This window comes from Mercenaria mercenaria, chromosome 1 (assembly GCF_021730395.1).
Source record: "Mercenaria mercenaria strain notata chromosome 1, MADL_Memer_1, whole genome shotgun sequence".
NCBI classification, from domain to species: domain Eukaryota; kingdom Metazoa; phylum Mollusca; class Bivalvia; order Venerida; family Veneridae; genus Mercenaria; species Mercenaria mercenaria.
This window is the reverse complement of record NC_069361.1, coordinates 9,135,554-9,156,485: the sequence shown is the minus strand read 5'-3', so window position 1 is coordinate 9,156,485 and position 20,932 is coordinate 9,135,554. Positions and strand designations below refer to the sequence as shown.

At 36.8% G+C, this 20,932-nt stretch overlaps 1 protein-coding gene across 1 annotated transcript; it reads right to left on the bottom strand.

The window, feature by feature from the left end:
• Window positions 1–2,582: 2,582 nt before the first annotated feature.
• LOC123524534 (calmodulin, striated muscle-like) lies at window positions 2,583–8,333 on the bottom strand. The gene is made up of 6 exons (XM_053535276.1): window positions 8,172–8,333; window positions 6,607–6,640; window positions 4,530–4,673; window positions 3,955–4,090; window positions 3,495–3,610; window positions 2,583–2,931 (listed from the first exon to the last, which is right to left on the bottom strand). The coding sequence occupies exons 1-6, from the start codon at window positions 8,172–8,174 to the stop codon at window positions 2,888–2,890; spliced, it is 477 nt and encodes a 158-aa protein (XP_053391251.1). The 5' UTR covers window positions 8,175–8,333; the 3' UTR covers window positions 2,583–2,887.
• Window positions 8,334–20,932: the final 12,599 nt, after the last annotated feature.

Sequence of the window (20,932 nt, the reverse complement as noted above, 5' to 3'; positions counted from 1 at the left end):
TCATTTATGTTACATTTACCCCTGCATCTGTAAGTTTGTACATACATACATTATACATGTAATATTTTCATAAATATTTATTTATGTAAATTGGCAAATAGTGAATGTTAATTTGGTTTCCAGTTATTTTGTATTTTAGTGTGATTTTATATACTGTGATGCAGAATTCAATGATGTTAATAAAAATTTTGAACAAATTTTCTTTGTTATTTTTATATTTCTCATTTTCACAGAAGCCAAATAGGGCAATTATGACCATCATGATCGTGTTATGTTTGAACTTTTCAGTTAATAACTATATATAATATTGGAGTGCCCAAGAAATCATCTGTATTATTCAGATGAGCCGTGCCATGAGAAAACCAACATAGTGGCTTTGTGACCAGCATGGATCCAGACCAGCCTGCGCATCTGTGCAGTCTGGTCAGGATCCATGCTGTTCACTAACGGTTTCTCTAATTGTAATAGGCTTTGAAAGGGAACAGCATGGATCCTGACCAGACTGCGCGGATGCGCAGGCTGGTCTGGATCCATGCTGGTCGCAAAGCCACTTATGTTGGTTTTCCCATGGCGCGGCTCAGATAGTGATAATTTGCCTACTAATTAAAGCAGTTTTCTGGCATTTATTAGTTGGGCGTCAATGGACTGAATATCAAGGGGAGTTAAATCTTTCAAATGATCAAGATTATTTCCCTTAGGAAGTTTAAAGGCTTAACAAAGTTGTTTTAGCATTCACAGTACCAGTAACCAAGATAGAGACATTGTTGTACATATATAGTATATAGTCTACAAACCAGTTATGCTTTGGTTAGGGTCATAGATATGGTCCTTAGACACGATGGTTATACATGTTTAAACTGGACATCTTGGTTATGCGGAGATGCATAATGAGAATCTACAGATGGACATTTATGCAAAGTTTAATAGTTTTTACGATTTGTTCACCAAACGTACAAATAATGGAGCTAGTGTTTGCATAATTGGAGTATAATACAGGGCTGTCTGTAATATTGAGAGATGACATTTTTTTTAGCTCACCTGAGCATAAAGTGCTCATGGTGAGCTATTGTGATCACGCTGTGTCCGTCCGTCCGTCAAGTCGTCAGTCCGTCGTCAACAATTGCGTTTAAATGACATCTCCAAAACCACTGAATGGATTTTGATGAAACTTGGCCTGGATGTTCCTTGGGTGGTTCTCTACCAAAGTTGTTCAAATGGTTCCACTTGGTTGCACATAGGGGCCACCAGAGCTATAAATAGAAAAATCTTCAAACGACATCTCCTCCTAAACCACTGGTCCGATTTTGAAGTAATTTCACACAAATGGTCCTTATGTAACCCTCTACCAAGTGTTTAAATTTTACCAATTCGTCAAAAAACATGGCCGCCAGGTGCGTGGTCACTTTTCTCTCTCTATATATAGTGGAAACTTTAAAAATCTTCTTGTGTGAAACTACTGGCCCGATTTTAAAATAATTTAACTCAAATGGTCCTTGTGTGACCCTCTACCAAAATTGTTCAAATTATTCCGATTCGTCAAGAAACATGGCCACCAGGGGACGTGGTCACTTTTCTCTATATGTATATGGTGGAAATTAAAAAAATCTTCTTGTGTGAAACTGCTTGCCCGATTTTAAAATAATTTAACATAAATGGTCCTTGTGTGACCCTCTACCAAGATTATTCAAATTATTCCGATTTGTCAAAAAACATGGCTGCCAGGAGGCGTGGTCACTTTTCCCTATATATATATGGTTGAAATTTAAAAAATCTTTTTTTTGTGAAACTGCTGCCTTGATTTTAAAATAATTTACACAAATGGTTCTTCTGTGACACTCTTGATTATTTTGATTTGTCAAAAAACATGGCCGCCAGAGAGCGTGGTTACACTGTTATAGTGGAAACTTTAAAAATTGTGTGACATGTATATAATATAGGTTAACATAGAAGAAACCTAACTCTGTACTTGTACCATTACATTATACAAATGCACTTGAAGCCTTGTACAGGTGAGCGCTTTAGGGTCAATGACCCTCTTGTTTATTGAAAATAGCCACGAATAGTTTTCAGTCCCCATTTATGTTCCATTGCTGTATTTAAGAAGTTTCTTACATGTTTAGAACAATACATTTTATATAACATATTCAAATTTGACAAAACTGAAAAAGGCTACAGTATTTTCTATTCATTTTGTAACCTAAGCATCACAAAAATACAGATAAATGTGAATAATTGACAAATGAACAAATTCCATTATAATACCGAATGATATTTGCATGTTTCATTCAGGTATTTAGTGAACTATTTAGATTGATTAATGGTCGTAAAATGAATAAAATTATATCACTGCATGATTTTATTTTGTTGAAATTTCTATATGTTATGTACAATACATTGTTCTACAAACATGAGAGATTTCATAAATATACTAGATTCTGCTCGAAGTATGAAAGATATTGAAAACAAAACATACCAAGGGGGCATAAGTTTCAAGTAGTGCATATGTTACAAAAGCAGGCTTTGTTTTACAGTTTGTACAGGCTGGCTTCCTTAGCCCTTACCATGCTGGACACGACTGATTCTGCCTTTGTGACCAGTGTAGACCAAGATCAGCCTGCACATCCGTGCAGTCTGATCATGGTCTGCACTGTTCGCTATTCAGTCAGTAAATTTTCGGTAAACACCCCTTCAGATGATAAATGGTACTGCCCAAAATGGAAGATGGACCAGTCCATTATTGAATTTTAGCATAGTAAGGGTTAAGCTTAGACAAAAAGGACAATGAATTTTTTGTTATTATGGTTTTTATTACCATTACAAGAATTGATAGAAGAATGAAATGTCAATGGCGGATGTTATGTTTGTATGGAGTGAAACAACATCAGTCTTAGGTCTTCCCTGCCGTCCTCTGCAACAACATATCCACAAACTCTGCAATTAAAAATCCAAAATCTAAAATTTCAAATTAAAATCTTTCTCTTGAAACCAGTTGTGTATTAAGAACACATGCACATACCATTAAAAATAAGTTCTTTCACTGTCTACACAGTTGTAACGAAACTATAATACCAACAATTTCGTTTTCAGTCTACTGAAAACGTCACACCTATGGCATAGACAAAGACTGTGTTCCCAAAGATAACAGTAGTCTTCAAAGCATTAATCAAAGTAACCAATGCATGTATTTCTTATTCAAATGTAAATTGCTTAAACTGTTCATTCCTTATGTGTACAGTTTTATTTTCTTCAAATTCAAAATTTAAAATTTTCCTTTGTTTCGTACTTTGAAAGTTATAAATTTCTCAAAGGAAGAAACGCTGCGTTAACGGATGCTGCTTAATGCGGTGCCACAATGAATACTTTCTATGGGCAACATTCGTAACCATCAAACGCTTGCACCTCTTAATTTCATACAATTATTGTTATGGTTCATTGAAATCAATACAACTATTCTAAATATATAAATTGATAGTCATGAGTAAAACATACTTTACCTTCTATTTGAAGCACCCCGTCATTGTTGCCGTCGGCTAGAAGTAAACAATCATTTACAAACTCATCATCTACCCACTCTCCTTCTGTATCCTCGTAAACTGTTGTCAGTAACTTCCTGCAAAAAGTACATTCAAGTTTTTGTAGGTTTCCTTTGGTGATTTTTATCATCCAATCCAGTTACTCCGCTATATAATGATCATGATCTTACCAGACACTAGTCGCACTGTGATGTTCTTAGTAGACGTGTTACATTTACATAGTACAGTAACATAAATAGACCATCTACATTTCGTCCTTCTGTAATGAATATAATTTTACTAATATTTTACTCCAAGGTTTTGAGGGATGATCCAAAACTGAATGGAATTCTAATGTTTAACTGGCAATACTTACCAGTGTGACAGAAGTTGCTATTATACTAGGATTTCTGATCTACCAAGACCTAAACCAGATACGTACTTGAGTTCATCTTTATCTATAGTGCCATCATTGTTAGTATCAAACTTGTTGAAAGCCCATCGTAACACCCTCTCTGGGTCTGTGTTGATTACACACCGTAGTTGTTCAAACTCTTGTAATGTCAGACAACTGTCCTCTGAAATATTGTAAACAATTACAGTATCTATCATTTTTTTCTTTGTTTGAATCACATGAACATTACTTAAACGTTAAATTTAAAACTTATATTGGTAAACTAAAGAACTCCACATTTAAACAAGATAAAGGATCATTAATCTTTTATCTCATACAATCTGGTCTTGTTTCTTTTTTTTTCTTTTTTTTTTCTTAAAAATTTCAATAAAATGTGAGGATCTTTATGTGTATAAATATAGTATCTAGATCAATATTTAATTTGACAGGTTAAGGTCATGTTATGGCAACTTCCAAGATCAGTCGTGGAGGAAAGAACCACCTGCCTTTGACAGAACAACTCGTTATGGCTTCTTGCAACCGTTGAATAACCTTGGAATCTCGGACACACAGCTGTTGCGTGTTGGAGTCAAAGGCAAGAACGAGTAAAATAAATTCCTTACCTGATTTGTCCAAATCAAACCAGTATTTTTCTATGTCAAATGCAGAAGGTTTGATCCCCAGTCTAAGTAAAGCAGTTTTTGTCTGCTTTTGTGAAAGACCTGCACATCCATTCTTCACTTGCGAGTCATATGCAGTCTTGATCTCTGACGAACATAGAAATAATTTACTGAGACTTAATTTTGAATATGTGCAAACTAAGTTAAAGCACTTAGGTTTCAGAGGACTGATCTTGCATTATTCATACCACTAAATTTTGCTTTCACCTGAGCGTGTTATATACAGACTAATGATAACCTAAGTTTATAGCGCAAATTCAATGCGTATGTAAGCTCAAATGTCTTCCTTATAGAAACACAGCCTCCAGAATGGTTCTAGATTTAAAGATTACCGTATAAAAATACAGCCTCCAGCAAATAGTTCTAGATATATTTGCTTTTACCCTCCAGGAATGGTTCTAAATTTATGGTTACCTTATATAATACAACCGTCTGGAACAGTTCTAGATTTAACAGTTACCTCATATAAACACAACCTCCGGGAATGATTCTAGATCTAATTGTTACCTTATATGAACACAACCTCCAGCAATGGTCATAGATTCAATGATTCATTTGTCATCTGTCATTAGAAGCAATGTATATGCCATTATTTTGGAATGAAGCAAGTACATTTGTACCTTGAAAATGTTCATCTCCACAGAAAAATGCTTTTGATTTTAAGACATGTTAGAGGTTTTCCAGTGAATAATATATTTGATAAAATGCATGGAGTTCTGTCTGTAAATTGTTGAAGAAAGATGCACTTCGTAATTAATATATTGGTTTATCTAAGGACATTTGCTCTCTCTATCATTCTTTGAACTTACCTATGCTAAAACTTGATGAACATTCTCTTGTCTTTGAAATTACCAAGGCTATTTTTAACTTACCTTGGTTAAAACTTTATGAATATTCTCCGGTCTTTGATTAAGACCTTAAACATACCTACTAGAATATTCTATGTTCTTTGAACTTGCATACTAAAACATTATCTGGTTTATGAACTTACCAAGACTAAAACGTGATGAACATTCATTGGTCTTTAGATTACCAAGGCTTACACTTTAAAGTTAATGATCATTGTCTGTCTGGTCTTTGAACTTTACCTAGGCTAAAACTTGAACGTTTTCTGGTATTTGAACATACCTAGGCTAACATTTGATGAACATTCTTGGGTGTTTGAACTTACATAGGTTAACAACTAATGAATATTCTCTGGTCTGTGAGCGTATCTAGACATGATGATCATATTTTCTTGTCTTTGAATCTACCTAGGCTTCAACTTTAGGAACACTCTTTCGTCTTTGCACTTACCTAGGCTAACACTTGATGAACATTTGTTTGTCTTTGAGCTTATCTAATTTAAAACTTGATGAACACTCTCTGGTCTTTGGCCTTTACCTAGGCTAACACTTAAAACATTCTGTAGTCTTTGAACATACCTATGCTTATACTTAATGAACATTTTCCGGTGTTTGAACTTACCTAGGCTAACACTTAATTTACCCTGGCTAACACTTGATAAATATTCCCTGGTCTTTGAATTTATTTGGTCTAACGCTTAATGAACATTCTTTCGTATTTGAACTTACCTATGCTAACATGTAATGAACATTCTCTGGTTTTTGAACTGACCTAGGCTAACACTTGATGAACATTCTCTTGTCTTTGAGATTACCTAGGCTAACACTTGAACATTCTCTGGTCTTTGAACTTACCTAGGCTAAAACTTGATCTTTGAACTTACCCAAACTAACACTTGATGAACATTCTCTGATCTTTTAACTTACCCAGGCTAACACTGGAAGAAATGTTTCTCTGGGAACATACTTAGGCTAAACACAAATTATTTTGACTTTTCTTGTGTGAGACTGGGGTTACTGTCAATATTGTATAAATATAATTATTGAATGACGAGTATATCTAATAGGCAACATAACTGGGCAAGTCCATTTTTCCTGTGTTGGTTTTTAAACTTGCATAGGCTAACCGGCCGGAAATTGTTTATGCACATTTTTCTGCATCCTATTGAACTAACCTCTCTTGTCTTCATCTGTAAGGTCAGCAACATCCTTAAACAAAAAATGAAGTGCTTAACACGGCAAAGAAAATTGTTAAATATAAAACTTGAAACTGGATAAATTTGTAGAGAAGTTGCATAATTGGGGTATTTGAGCACGTTAAATGTGAATTTGCTCTACATCTATTGGCGCATTTAGAGGCTGTCTACAGCAGAGTATTACTTCGAGGTATATGTTATTCATTAACATGAAATATTTTTTGTTGGGTTTAACGTCGCACCGACAGTTAATAACATTGCATTAGTAATTTCGACTTTCATATTTAGAGTTTCCGACTTAGTAATCTGGACTTTTGGCTTGCTATAACTAATATAGTATGTGAAGATGTACAGGTCATACAGGATTGTTGGGTAGTGTTCGAAATATTTCACCATTTTCACCATAACTGGGAGTTTTTTTACCTAGTTGGAGCCGCTACGACCGGAGCATACTATACATGTAAATGTAGGCATTTATCCTGGATACGGTTTGAAATCTAGAGAAGCTCTAGAGGCTAGGGCAGGATATACGTTGATTAGTTAAATATATGTACAAGTCTCTAAATGTTCGGTATGATAAATGAGACGTAAGTAGATGTATCCACCTTATAGGGAATCGATCATTTCCTCTTCGGTGACATGCGATATATATACCGAATGAGATATATACTATCGAATTAGAAAATGTGTACTTTCGGCACGTGCGCAGAGCGTCTGACTTCGGATTTTTTTGGAAGAATACGCATTTTCCTTGTGCCTAATAAGCGTCCAAATAACTTGTCCGAATCGCAACGTCTTGCACATCAGTACAAATATGGCCAGTGTAATTTTCATTCCAAAACCTACATTTAAATTGACAGGGAATCGATCCTGCGCGAAGCGACGAACATCGGGAGCGATCCCTCTACGGTAACATACGATATACCGAATGAGATACATACTATATATCGACCTGAAAATTGTGTCCTTCGGTGCCGTCATCAGTCAGTCCTTTTTAAAAATGTTATGGGATGAGCTGAACTCGGATCGATTCCCGATTGAGGCAGTGCCTTATTTTATATTATATTTACAATCTATGAATGAAATGTATCAACAATCTAATGAAAGAAACATTTTTGGTCTTTCACAGACGGACAAACGTTCAAGTTTTGTGTATAAAAAGGCAAGATTCTTAGTTATAAATTTGAGTTAGTAACTCAAAATTTTGAATCAAAAATTAAAAATGTTGAGTTAATAGGAAATTTTGAGTTGATTCATAAAACGCTCTTTGCTCTCGAAAAAAATGGAAAAAAACTTTAATGTAGACAGCAGTTACATACACTTCCCTCATTTTTTCTTTGAAATAACTTTTATAAGCAAGATTAAAGACAAAATAAAAGCCTCAATCGCAAATAAAATAATAGACATTCGAAAGAATTTAGTCAATTTATCGAAATTTTCAAGCGTATAAATATAAAACATTATTGCTTAAAACAGTTACCCTTGAATAGTCCTTGTTCCAAAAAATAAATAAAAAATAAATAAATAACATAAAAATATCTTACCATTTTCCATATACAATGAAACGTCCTCTTAGAATATCATAACATATTGATTAAGCAATTGATTTTCACCTGTTTCCTCACCGACTGATTATGTTGCTTTTTGTTTGATTAGTCCAGTAATAAAGAGGTGGATTATAAATGAATACGATAGTTCGTTACTTTCCTGCTCAAATATTTGATTAATGGGAAGTCATAATTCCAATATGTCAATAAAGCATACCAAAGCGAAATGGCATAACAAAAGTCAGTTTCACTTTTAAACTACAACAGTCGAAGGAGTCTTATTTTGAACCTGTTACATTTTTGTTAATCTCAGATTATTTTTTATAACTGGATTAAAGATCAAAGAATTAAATAAATCACAAATTATAGCCGCTTAAATGCTCGATGCAATTAGAAGTAACACTATAGTACTTTTCGTCTTATAGTTTTTAACACAAAGTAAAATCAGATCCTACTTAAGTAGGTTACACATTACCCATGTCGGGTATCAAACCGACCCTGCAACATTTTCGTTTATGTCGTGTTGGGCGACCTGTGGTTTTCCATTTTTTATCATATTATCACAGCAGCGTTGTTTGTGCCATGGCGGCCGTAAAAAGTCTCCCCGTACTTTCAATCAGAGCTTTATTTCAGCACGACACGATATACTGTTTAATCATTTCGGCTTGGGTGGTTCCAATAGCCTACTCCCGCTTTTAAAGCTTTGGGTAATGTTAAATCACCCCTAGGATATGGTGCCTGCTTTTTAGTTCACCTGTAACGTAGTGACAGGGTGAGCTTTTGTGATCACCCTGCGTTTGTCGTTGTCGTCCGTCCGTCCACAATTTCTTGTGAATACGAGAGACCACATTTTGCAATCAATTTTAATAAAACTTGCTCAAAACTTGTATTGGCATAATATCTCGGTTCCTTTTCGAAAACTGGCTAGACCCCACCATGGGTTTCAGAGTTATGGCCCCTTAAATGGCTAAAATTTGCTATTTTTGGCTTGTGAACACGATAGAGACCACATTTTGCAATTGATTTTAATTACACTTGCACACAACTTGTATTGGCGTAATATCTCGGTTCCTTTCGGAAACTGACCAGATCCCATCAGGAGTACTAGAGTTAAGGCCCCTTAAAAGGCCAAAAATTGATATTTTGGCTTTTGCAGCCATATAGAGACTTCATTTATGGTTTGATTTGATACAAACTTGCAAAATATCTTTAACAACAATAGATCTTGGATTCCATGATGAATCCGGCAGATCCAATGATATGTTCCGGAGTTACGGCCCCTGATTGGCCCCTGAAAGAGCAAAAAATTGTTCATTTTACCCTGTGAACACGATAGAAGTGACATTTTACATGGGATTTTAACTACACTTAAACTTAAGTCACAATAATATCTCGGTTCTTTTCGAAAACCGGCTAGATTCCGTCATGGGTTCTTGGGTTACTGCTCCAAAAAGGGGAAAGATTTTCTTTATTGGCCCTGTCAGCCATATAGAGGTTTCATTTATGCTTTGATCTGAAATCAAAGAATAAGCTTGTTTCCACTCTAGGTGGTACATTTTTGATTCTATCTTCTTAAAGCTTGGTCAGAATGTTTGTTATCATAAAGTCTTGGATGTTTTCAAATCTGGACCACGTGGGTCAAAAACTAGGTCACTAAGTCAAATCAAAGGAAAAGCTTGTATACACTCTAGAAGCCACTTTTTTGCTCCAATCTTTCCGAAACTTTGTCAGAATGTTTTGTTTTCATGAAGTCTTGGAAAAGTTTGAATCTGGGTCATGTGGGGTAAAATATATGGTCACTAGGTCTGGTCAGAATATTTGTCTCCATGAAATCACTAGGTAAAACATGTTTACACTTTTATGGTGTGTTACACAGGTGAGCGACCTAGAGCCATCTTGGCCCCCTTGTTAATTTCGTCTTTTGGCAGTTCCTGTGATATGTAGGCTCCATACCACAGATCGCATCAAAATTCCAGTTTCTTTAGTTCTGCCCATTGTTTTCTCGTTTAGGGCAAACCCATTATTTTATAAGGGGACCATATGCCGCTTTTCATGGAATTGCACTCTGTGCATCATTGAAGGTTCCATGTGCACCGCCGTATGAATACATCTACGGATGTCTCTAAATAATATTCTGGTACTTAAAACATGTGTAAATGTTGAGTTCTGCTCAACCCAGGGTTCGAGGGCGTGGACGGTAGCTTGCATTTCTACTACCGTCAATGAACAGGCTCAATCAAAGCGAATCTGCAACGTGCTGGGCGACCTGTTTTATTTTGTCAGTACAATTGAGTATTTTAGAACAAGTTATACGTGAAAGAAACCGTGCTTTAATGTTATTAATACACGGAAAGAGGTTATACGTCAACGAAATGATTTCTTGCGATTCATAACCGATTTTGAGTGTATTAATTAAGGTAAAACACGATTTTGCTATACACTATTTCGATTCTCATATGCCCTTAATCTGAAACACAGCTATGCAATAATCACGTGACCGTGAAAAACTTCTCATTCGGAACGCTTACCTAGGTAGAACCATCGACCTTCCGTAAGCCAGCTGGATGGCTTCCTCACATTGAGAATTCAACACCCCGAGTGAGGCTCGTACCCACATCGGTGCGAGTCAAGTGATTCGATGTCAGCGACCTTAACCACTCGGCCACGGAAGACGCCCTAAAACGGACCAGGAGCCCCCATTTGAACAATTTTAGGAGAGGACTTTATAATGATTCTTCAGACTAGGTTTGATATAGATCCATCAAACAGTTAATAAGAAGTTATTTTAAGATATTTCTTATTTCTTACTCTAGTCGCCCCTAAAATGGGCCAAGTGCCCCTAAGTGAAATAAAAATTAGTAAATGTCCTTATTATAATAACGATGCTACAAATCAAGTATGATGAAGATCCATCAAGTGGTTCATGAGAATTCATTTAAAGGTATTTTTATTTTTAGCTGTAGCGGGTCCTAGAAGGGGCTTAAGAGCCTATATTTGAGCAAATTTGAGAGAGGACCTTATAATGATGCTATATATCGAGTTTGATATGGTTTGATAACGTTCATGAGAAAAGTCTGTTTTACTTTATTTATATTTTTAGCTCTAGTGACCCCTTGACGGAGCCAATTGCTCCCATTTTAATAAACTTGGGAGAAGACCTTATAATGATGCTAGATGCCAAGTTTGATGAAGATCCATCAAGCGGTTCATGAGAAGTTGTTTAAAGGTTGTTTTCTTCTATTTCTAGCTCTGGCAGCCCCTAAAAGGGGCGCAAGTGAACCTTTTTAACAAACTTTCCATGATGCTACTGACCAAGTTTGGTGTAATTCTGACCAGTAATTTCAAAGATGTTTAAGTAAAAAAATTAACGCAGGACGAAAGACCATACACCTATACTAATAGCTGACCACGAACAAAGATCAGGTGAGCTAACAAGAGCTGTCGGTGTGTAGCAAATTTTGGCCCTTTAAGGAGCCATAACTCTAAAACCCATGATAGGGTCTGGCCAGTTTTCGAAAGGAACCGAGCTATTATGCCAATACAAGTTGTGTACAAGTTTGATTAAAATTGATTGCAAAATGTGGTCTCTATTGTGTTCACAAGGAATTGTAGACGGACAGACGGACGAAGGGCGAACACAAAAGCTTACATTGTCACTACGCGACAGGTGAGCTAAAAAATGTTCTCCAAAGGTTACCTTGACCTTGGAGCTAGGGGTTTGAGACTTGCGCATGACACATCAACACATTATAGGGAACATTTGTGCAAAGTAATTTTAAAATCCCTTGCAGAATGGCTGAGTTATTGATCGGACAAGAAACATACCCTGTTTACCTTTGACTTCTATGTGTGACCTTGACCTTGGAGCTAGGGGTATCGGTCTTGCGCATGACACGTCACCTCAATAAAGGGAACATGTATGCCAAGTTATTTCAAAATCCTTCATTGATGGCAGAGTTATGGACCGGGCAAGAAACAGATCATGTTAACCTATAACCTCTAAGTGTGACCTTGACCTTTGAGCTTGGGGTCTGGATCTCGCGCTTGACACGTTGTCTCATTATGGGGAACATTTATGCTAAGTAATTTCAAAATCCCTTGATGAACGGCAGAGTTATGAACCGGACACGAAATAGACTCCGTTAACCTTTTACTTCCAAGTGTGACCTTGACCTTGGAGCTAGGGGTCTGGGTCTTACGCATGACATATCGTCTCATTATGGTAGACATTTATGCAAAGTTATTTCAAAATCACTTCATGGATGGCAGAGTCATGGACCGGACACGAACAGACCCTGTTAACCTTTGACCTCCAAGTGCGACCTTGAACTTGGAGCTTGGGGTATGGGTCTTGCGCGTGACACGTTGTCTCATTATGGTGAACATTTACGCCAGGTTATTTCAAAATATCTTCATTAATGGCAGAGTTACAGTCCGGACAAAAATTTACACGGACGGACAGTGCAATTTTAATATGCCCACCTTCGGGAGCATAAAAAGAAAATAGAGATATGGAACCTATAGTGTAAGTCAAGTGCATGTCGGTAACCACTTGTAAAAATGGATTGAAACTTCACACACTTATTCAAATTGGGACGAAGAAGCTGGTGAGACCTATTCCTTAAATAATCAAACTATAAAAGGCCATTTGTGTGAAATCTAACCAGCGGTTTAGATTTTCTGTCAGGCCCTATGTGCAACCAAGTGAAACGGTTTAAACAATTTTGGCAGAAGACCATCCAAGTAATATTCAGGCAAAGTTTCATCAACCACACACTTTCAGAGACGTAATTTGAAGAAAAGTAGTGTTCACAATAAATGCTGACAAAGAGACTAGCCTTGGTGCTTGGTTGAAATCCAATCAGTGGTTTCAGGGTAGTGTGGAATAACTCGTGACACAGCAAGATCAGCCGACTGAAGATCGAGACATGCCACTGTGATAGAGAATCACTAGTTACTACATCTAAATACATACAAAAGTAGTTTGTCCACTCGAAGCATGCCTTCGCTACCATCATTCAAGGATAAACACGCATCTTTTCCTATATGCTCAAGAAACCAAATTTGACTTGAATCAGGTAGGGTGGGATAAGGGAACAAGAGGGTCAAGATGGTCCTATGTCGCTCACCTGAGTAACATACCATAACAATGTAAACACGTTTGACCTAGTGATTTCATGGAGACAAATATTCTGACCAATTTTCATTAAGATTGGACCAAAAATGCGACCTCGAGTGAAAACAAGCTTTTCCTTTGATTTGAACTAGTTTTTGACCCCACGTGACCAAGATTCGAAATCTTTAAGACTTCATGATAAACATTCTGACCAAGTTTTAAGAAGATAGAATCAAAGATGTGGCCCCTAGAGTGTAAACAAGCTTTTTCTTTGATTTGACCTGCTGACCTAGTTTTTCACCCCACGTGACCCATTTATAGACTCATGTGAGATTTCATGGAGACAAACTTCTGACCAAGATCCGTGCACATCAAATGAAAAATGCAGAACCTATTGCATACACATGGGTTTTCTTTTATTTGACCAGGTGACCTAGTTTTTGACCCAAGATGACCCAGATTCGAACTTTATCTAGATTTCATCAAGACAATCATTCTGATCAAATTTCACGAATGTCCAGTCAAAAATGCAGCCCCTATTGCACAAACTCGGTTTTTCTTTGATTTGACCGGGTGACATAGTTTTTGCCCCTGATGACCCATATTCAAACTGGACTTAGATTTCATCAAGACAAATATTCTGATCGATTCTCATGAGTTTCAAACTTAAAATGTGGTATCTATAGTGTTAACGAGATTTTCATTTGATCTGGCCTAGTGACCTAGTTTTTGACCCCACATGATCCAGATTCGAACTAGAAGAGGCTTTTGTAAAAAAGCGTATGTCTCCCACAATGCATAGTCGTATATGCAAGAAGTCAATAGGGGACAAGAGCGAAAGTCAAAGAGACACTGATGGTTGGCTGCAATAGGGATCACCTATTTGACATGTCCAATCATCCCACCAAGTTTCAACATTCTGGGCCTAGTGGTTCCCCCCCCCCCCCACTGTTATAAATTGGATACGTTTTTCCATATTCGGGCCCCTGTGACCTTGACCCTTGATAGTGACCCCAAAATCATTAAGGGTCATCTACTCTGCATGTCCAATCATCCTATTAAGTTTCAAGATTCTGGGTCAAGTGATTCTCAAGTTATTGATTAGAAAGAGTTTTCTATGTATAGCCACCCGAGACATTGACCTTTGATGAAAAGACCCCCAAAAACATTAGTCACCTACTCTCCCTATGAAGTTCACACCCTATAAACGACTGTAGCCCCCTCTTCCTCTTGCGAGTGATCAAAACAATAAACTGACAGCTAAAAGTTAAAAAATAACATTTTAAAGTGACTGATTTGCTTTGAAGGTATGTATATTTACATTTCATTGGAAGCTGAACATGATTTGTTTCTGTATATAATGTGTTAGTCTGATGACAGGTAGAATTATAGCAAAAAAACTCGATTGATCACCGATTTTGTCCAGAATTGTAAATTGTCGGCGTCAAAAGTACTTATTTTCTTGCTTGAAGAATGACCTACCTGTAAATTTCACTGTTTCATGGATAAAGAAACAATACTAGTTTGGTAAAATTAAATCAAGTCATTGATAAATTCTCCAATTCGTTTATAACCGTCAATGAAAGAAGATTCGGTGTTATTTCCTGATTGTATGCGTGCTTGCTTAAATACTGTACAAGTCCTTGCGAGTTTCGTAAAAAGACTGTATGCCTGTTTGTGAGTGACTTCTTTATAAAATACCGGCGTTTCATATGCTCCTGTAGTACTTCTTCATAATTATAACCCGCAAACAAAGTTTGAAGGAGGGTGGAATATAGCAGTCAACATGCGGTTTGTCTGTTCGGTCTGTTTGTATGTGTCCTCATATATTTGATTGTGCAATTACTTCAATGCTATTTCACCTACCTCTCTCAAATATTACGTACAAACATCGGCAATATGTACTTAATGTCCATCTTATTATTTTCCTTTTTCTTTTTAAAGTAACACTTACAGGTGAAACATGGTCTGCTTTTTTGTGTCAGTGCCGTAACTTCTTTATGCATTAAGGGATTTTGAAATAACTTGGCACAAATGTTCACCATCATGAGACCATAATTAGACGATGTATCGCATACAATTTTATACTTTCTAGAATTTCAAACCATTGAAACCAGTATATAATCGCAACTACAATTAATAGGGTGTGAAAATATGAACAGTGAATGGGGTGATTTGGAGTGAAACGGCGCCAGACTGAATCCCCTAATTCTTTGTGGATCGCTTTCTTGACAGCGTCGCAGGGTAAACATCATTATTTTAGTTCTGTCTTTGTATTTGTCATAAACACACGAACTTTAACATGAAACTTGTCTTATTTTACTGAAAATACATTCTGCGAATGAAATAAGTTCCATTTTGCAAGCAGAAGTGCCATCAGAGGAAAAAATGAGGGTTTAAGGTGAGCTTTTGTGCTTTTGTGATCACCCTGTGTCCGTCGTCCGTCGTCCTCGTCCATCGTCAACAATTTGACTCTTAACACTGAGAGGTCACACTATTGGTCCAATCTTAATGAAACTTGGTCATAATGTTACCATCAATAGAATCTTGGACGAGTTTAATATTGGGTCATCTGGGCTCAAAAACTAGGTCACCAGGTCAAATCCGCAAGGACAGATTCCTGACGTATTATCACTATCAAATGTAAATTATTTCTAACCTGAGAAATAGCAGTAAATCTTGACAGGTAGTAATCACGACGGCTGTACTACTCGCGCACGGTATTTGTAACGATAACATGTTCATGTTATTATTGAGGAAGGGGGAATTGGGACAAAATAGTTGTACTACTTTTAATCATGTTGACTGGTTTACCATGAAATAACTCTGAATTACCAGTAGGACTTAATCGACTTTTCCGGTAATGTTTTCGTTATCCTTTCCTATTTATACGTTTATTCGCAGGATACTTGCGGGTGAAATACAAAAATGTAGTTTTTTTCTTTAAAAAATCAGAGGATCATTTTGTTGCAGACGGACAGACAGCCGGGTTAACCTATAGTCCCCTCCTGTCTCATCTCATATTTATTTTAAAATCGTCAGGTAACTGTGATTTCCGTAGGGAATCAACGGTTAATTTCTTGCATAAAATAGCAGGGACCCTGTTTATACTTTCCGTTTCTAATTCGTATTTTATGATAGTATATGTTGTGACAGGATGGACCTACCGGGGACAATAACTATCAGAACAAATCAACACCCATTACAATATTTACAAATTTATTTACAGAAAATGATTATTTACAATGAATAAATGAAAAGTGAAAACAAAATCTTATTAAGAAAAACATCTGAGCTCAGTAACTCTTTTATGAAGTTCTAACACTGACTGTTCGTTGACACAGATGTTTCCGTTAACTTTGAACTTTAATTAGCACAAAAATACAACATATCTTCAAGCAAAGTCCCTTTAAACCGTGAATACGTTGACTTCGTTTTGGCTCCCTATGATGGTAGGTGATTGCATCCCTGAACTGACTTCAGTGGATCACAAAAATCATCGTATTTGCGGTTTACGACACAACCATGGGACAAAAGCTCTGCGCTGGGAAAATCACATCTAGGCGAGTGAAGACAAATGAACCTCGGGTATTGTACTTCCGGGTCTGACAGCATCACCAGGTAAAAGTCGTCTGGTGGAAAAAGCTAAAATATATAACATATGGTAAGCACCATAGCAAAACAAATAAGTAAGGGCATAAAACTGCTCCTTTGGGTACACCATACCTTTGTAGGCTCCCATAAATAATACGTGCTACTTATACAAAATATATGTGTTACTAAGTTCCTACGTCACGTGATTAAAATACGTCACAGTCACTTATTACTTCCATTATTTCTAAAATTACTAACCAAGTCTAAAATTAAAGTATGGAAAAGATATGAAAAGCTTATGATGAAAAATCATAGATAAGGAAATGATAAACTGCAGCTATTATTTACAATCACAAATTAATATGATGCAATGCGAAATAAACGTAATACAAATGCTAGCATGAATATAATATCAATTTGATGTAAATTCGTCTAATGTCGAAAGTGGTGTGCACTAGGCAATCTAGTCCAATCTATTTGTAGGGTAATGTCCCGCCAAATACTAAATTTCATGGGACTCACGGCTTATGCGTGTACTCTGACTATTTGCATTTTTACGGGAATCACGATATAGCCGGGAAATCTGACTACTTTGGCGCGGATTGAAATTTACAATTTAAGGCCCGTTATAGTGGTTTTGGGGATAAAAACATAAATTACTGAAGTTTATAAAATACCAACTTTCTTGTTACTGAACCAAATTTAATAAAATTTACATGGAAATTTAAGTTATGAAATACAGAAAAACATGAGAGGTATTTTATGCGTAAAATCTGACATTTACCTCAATAACTCAAAAATTTACAAAAAGATGATGCAATACCTGTATTTACACTACAGATACATGAAGCCCGTATATTAGTTTGTGACATATGTGTGTAAAACCAACACTGAATATTTGCATGTAAACAACGCTGAAACATTCAATTAATTATTTAATTAAGTAGGATAGCGAGTCACAGACACTCCATCCCCACCCCCAGTGGATTAGTACAATCATCGCACGAGGGGTTCGACATTAAATAACATTATAAACATGACGACTGATCAAAAGAAACAATTGTGTATGCATTTTTTTTTTAAATTTCATTTACGCCTTTAAAGGACATAAATCGCCTGCTGTACTCGCAAGATGGAATACAGTATCACTCACAAATACGCGTTCAGATCAAATATCAAAATTGGCAAGTCGGCATACAGTTAGTGTTTTTACACAAACTAGATAAAAATCAATTTCATTCAGAAACGCAATAAATACGAAACATTTTATTTACATATATTTATGGAGTATGCATACATATTACAGAAAGCATCATGGATAATTGGATTACAAATCAATTTGACGTGATATTCATCAGTTTCGTGACTTGGTCGAGTGAATTTTCATGCAATGAGTGTGATCAGTCAACATTTTGTAATCATTACCTGTCAGTTTCATCTATTATATCACCATATACACATATTTATGTTAGACTTATCGTTAAACTTTAATACACATACAGTGTAAAGCAAAATAATGAATTTGAAGACGATTCTTACCTTTCGCGTGTCTGTTTATTGTTTTGATCCCTCGCAAGAGGAAGAGGGGGGCTACAGTCGTTTATAGGGTGTGAAGTTTGAAGGTTCTAGGTCAAATGGTTCTCAAGTTATAAACCGGAAATGGATTTCCATTTTCTATCCGCTGCGACCTTGACCTTTAATAGATTGACTCCAAAATCAATAGGGGTCATCTACTCTGCATGTCCAATCATCCTATGAAGTTTGAACATTCTGGGTCAAGTGCTTCTCAAGTTACTGACCGGAAATGGTTCTCAACGTTCAGGCCCCTGTGACTTTTAACAGAGTGATCCCAAAATCGATAAGGGTCATCACCTCTGCATGTCCAATCATCCTATGAAGTTTCAACATTTTGGGTTAAGTGGTTCTGAAGTTACAGACCGGAAATTGTTTTCCATGTTCAGGCCCATTGTGACCTTCACCTTTGATCAAGTGACCCCCAAAATAAATAGGGGTCATCTACTCTGCCTGTCCAATCATCCTATGAAGTTTCAACATTCTTGATCAACTAGTTCTCGTTATTTAACGGAAATGGTTTTTCATGTCCAGGCCCCTGTGAGCTTGACCTTTAATAGTGACCCTAAAATCGAAAAGGGCCATTTCTGCATGATCAATCATCCTATGAAGTTTAAACATTCTGGGTCAAGTGGTTCTCAAGTTACTGACCGGAAACGGTTTTCCATGTTCAGTCCCCTGTGACCTTGACATTTAAAAGTGACCCCAAGATCAATAGGGTTCATCTATTCTGCATGACCAATCATCCTATGAAGTTTCAACATTCTGGGTCAGGTGGTTCTCAAGTTATTGATTGGAAATGGTTTTCCATGTTCAGGCCCCTTGACCTTGACCTTTGGTGGAATGACTTCAAAAGCAATAGGGGTGGTCGACTCCAAAAGCCCTGCCACCCTATGAAGTTTGAAGATTTTAGGTCAAATGGTTCTCCAGTTATTGATTGGAAATGAAGTGTGACGTACGGACGGACGGCAGAAACATGTCTCCCCCAGTTGGGTGGAGACATAATTTGCCCTAAAGATCATCAAGATTAACATTCTAAGTTTCATGAAGATGGGATCATAAATGTGGCCTCTAGCGTGTTAACAAAGTTTTCCTTTGGTTTGACGGGGTGACCTAGTTTTTGACCCCACATGACTCAGATTCACATTCTGACCATTTCTCACGAGTTGAATTGAAGTCTCAAGTGTTCACAAGATTTTCCTTTGATCTGGCCTACTGACCCCATATGACCCAGTAGAGATCATCAAGACAAACATTCTGACCAAGTTTCATAAAGACTGGGTCAAAACTTTTCATAAGCTTTTCCTTTGACCAGGTGACCAAATTTTTGACCCACATTCGAACTTAAAGAGGTCATCAAGACAAACATTCTGACCAACTCTAGTTTCAAACTTAAAATGTGGTCTCTAGTGTTAACTAGAGATGCCTTTGAAAAAAGCGCATGTCTCCAACAACTGCCTTATCATCGAAATAGTAAGTCAGTCTTCATATACTGTTTACTTAATCCACATGTGCATGCGCTTTCTTGACACCAAAAGGACGCCTATACGCCGGTTTAGGGGCAAAACTGCGCAAGAAGTCAGTGTTTTTTGTAATTCAAGGGCCATAATTCCGAAGTGCCTAGGCTGATTTGGCTAGTTATCGAGTGCGGACAAGCTTTGTGGCAGACAGACTGGAGTAAATCAACATGTCTCCCACACCACTGTGTGGTGGGAGACACAAGATTTTCCTTTGATCTGACCTAGTTTTTGACCCAGTTTCGAACCAAACCTAGAGATTATCAAGACAAGCATTCTGACCAAGTTTCATAAAGATTGGGTCACAACTGTGGCCTCTAGTGTTCACAAGGCAAATGTTGACCGCCTCTGGCGGACAATGACCAGTCACAATAGCTCACCTCAAGCTAAAAATGTTTTAACTTTTTATGTCAACATGGACCAGCCGTTCATTATCTTGGTGTAAATTTTTCTAGAAGGGGTTTACCAGATTTTCTGTAATCCTGCAGGACTAGAATTCCAGGGTTTGGTTATTTTCTGTGCTGCTTAAAAATGCAAGTACTAGACAACCCTAACCAGGAAACACTTTGCAAGGCCAGGTCGAAATTTTGGGTAACACATGGACCAATTTTTACACAAACCAAGCAGATACTAGTACCTTGAACATGCCATTCATTATATATTTCAGTCTGGTTTCATGTAGAATTTTATGGAAACTACAAGACAGACATTGGCCTAGTTTACTCCACCTAGAAAACTTTTATTACAGATCACAAAACTACATTTGTGCACATGCATCCTTTCATAAGAACTCACAGTATTAAGATATTGGTTCCTCCGTAGAACTAGAACATGCAAGAATCTGCTACCTTTAAAACAAGTCCACTTTAAAACAAGTTTACTTTGAAATGGCTATGACAATCAGCCATTAATGCCAAATAAACTTCCTCTTTTATTCTGGAGTAATCAAAAACAAAACA

Excerpts from the sequence above, each read along its gene's own strand:
- LOC123524534 (XM_053535276.1), bottom strand. Across the intron at positions 4,674-6,606 it reads TACAGATGAAGACAAGAGAG|AGATCAAGACTGCATATGAC; the intron begins GTTAGTTCAATA and ends TATGTTCGTCAG. Across the intron at positions 3,611-3,954 it reads ATAGATAAAGATGAACTCAA|GAAGTTACTGACAACAGTTT; the intron begins GTACGTATCTGG and ends TACTTTTTGCAG.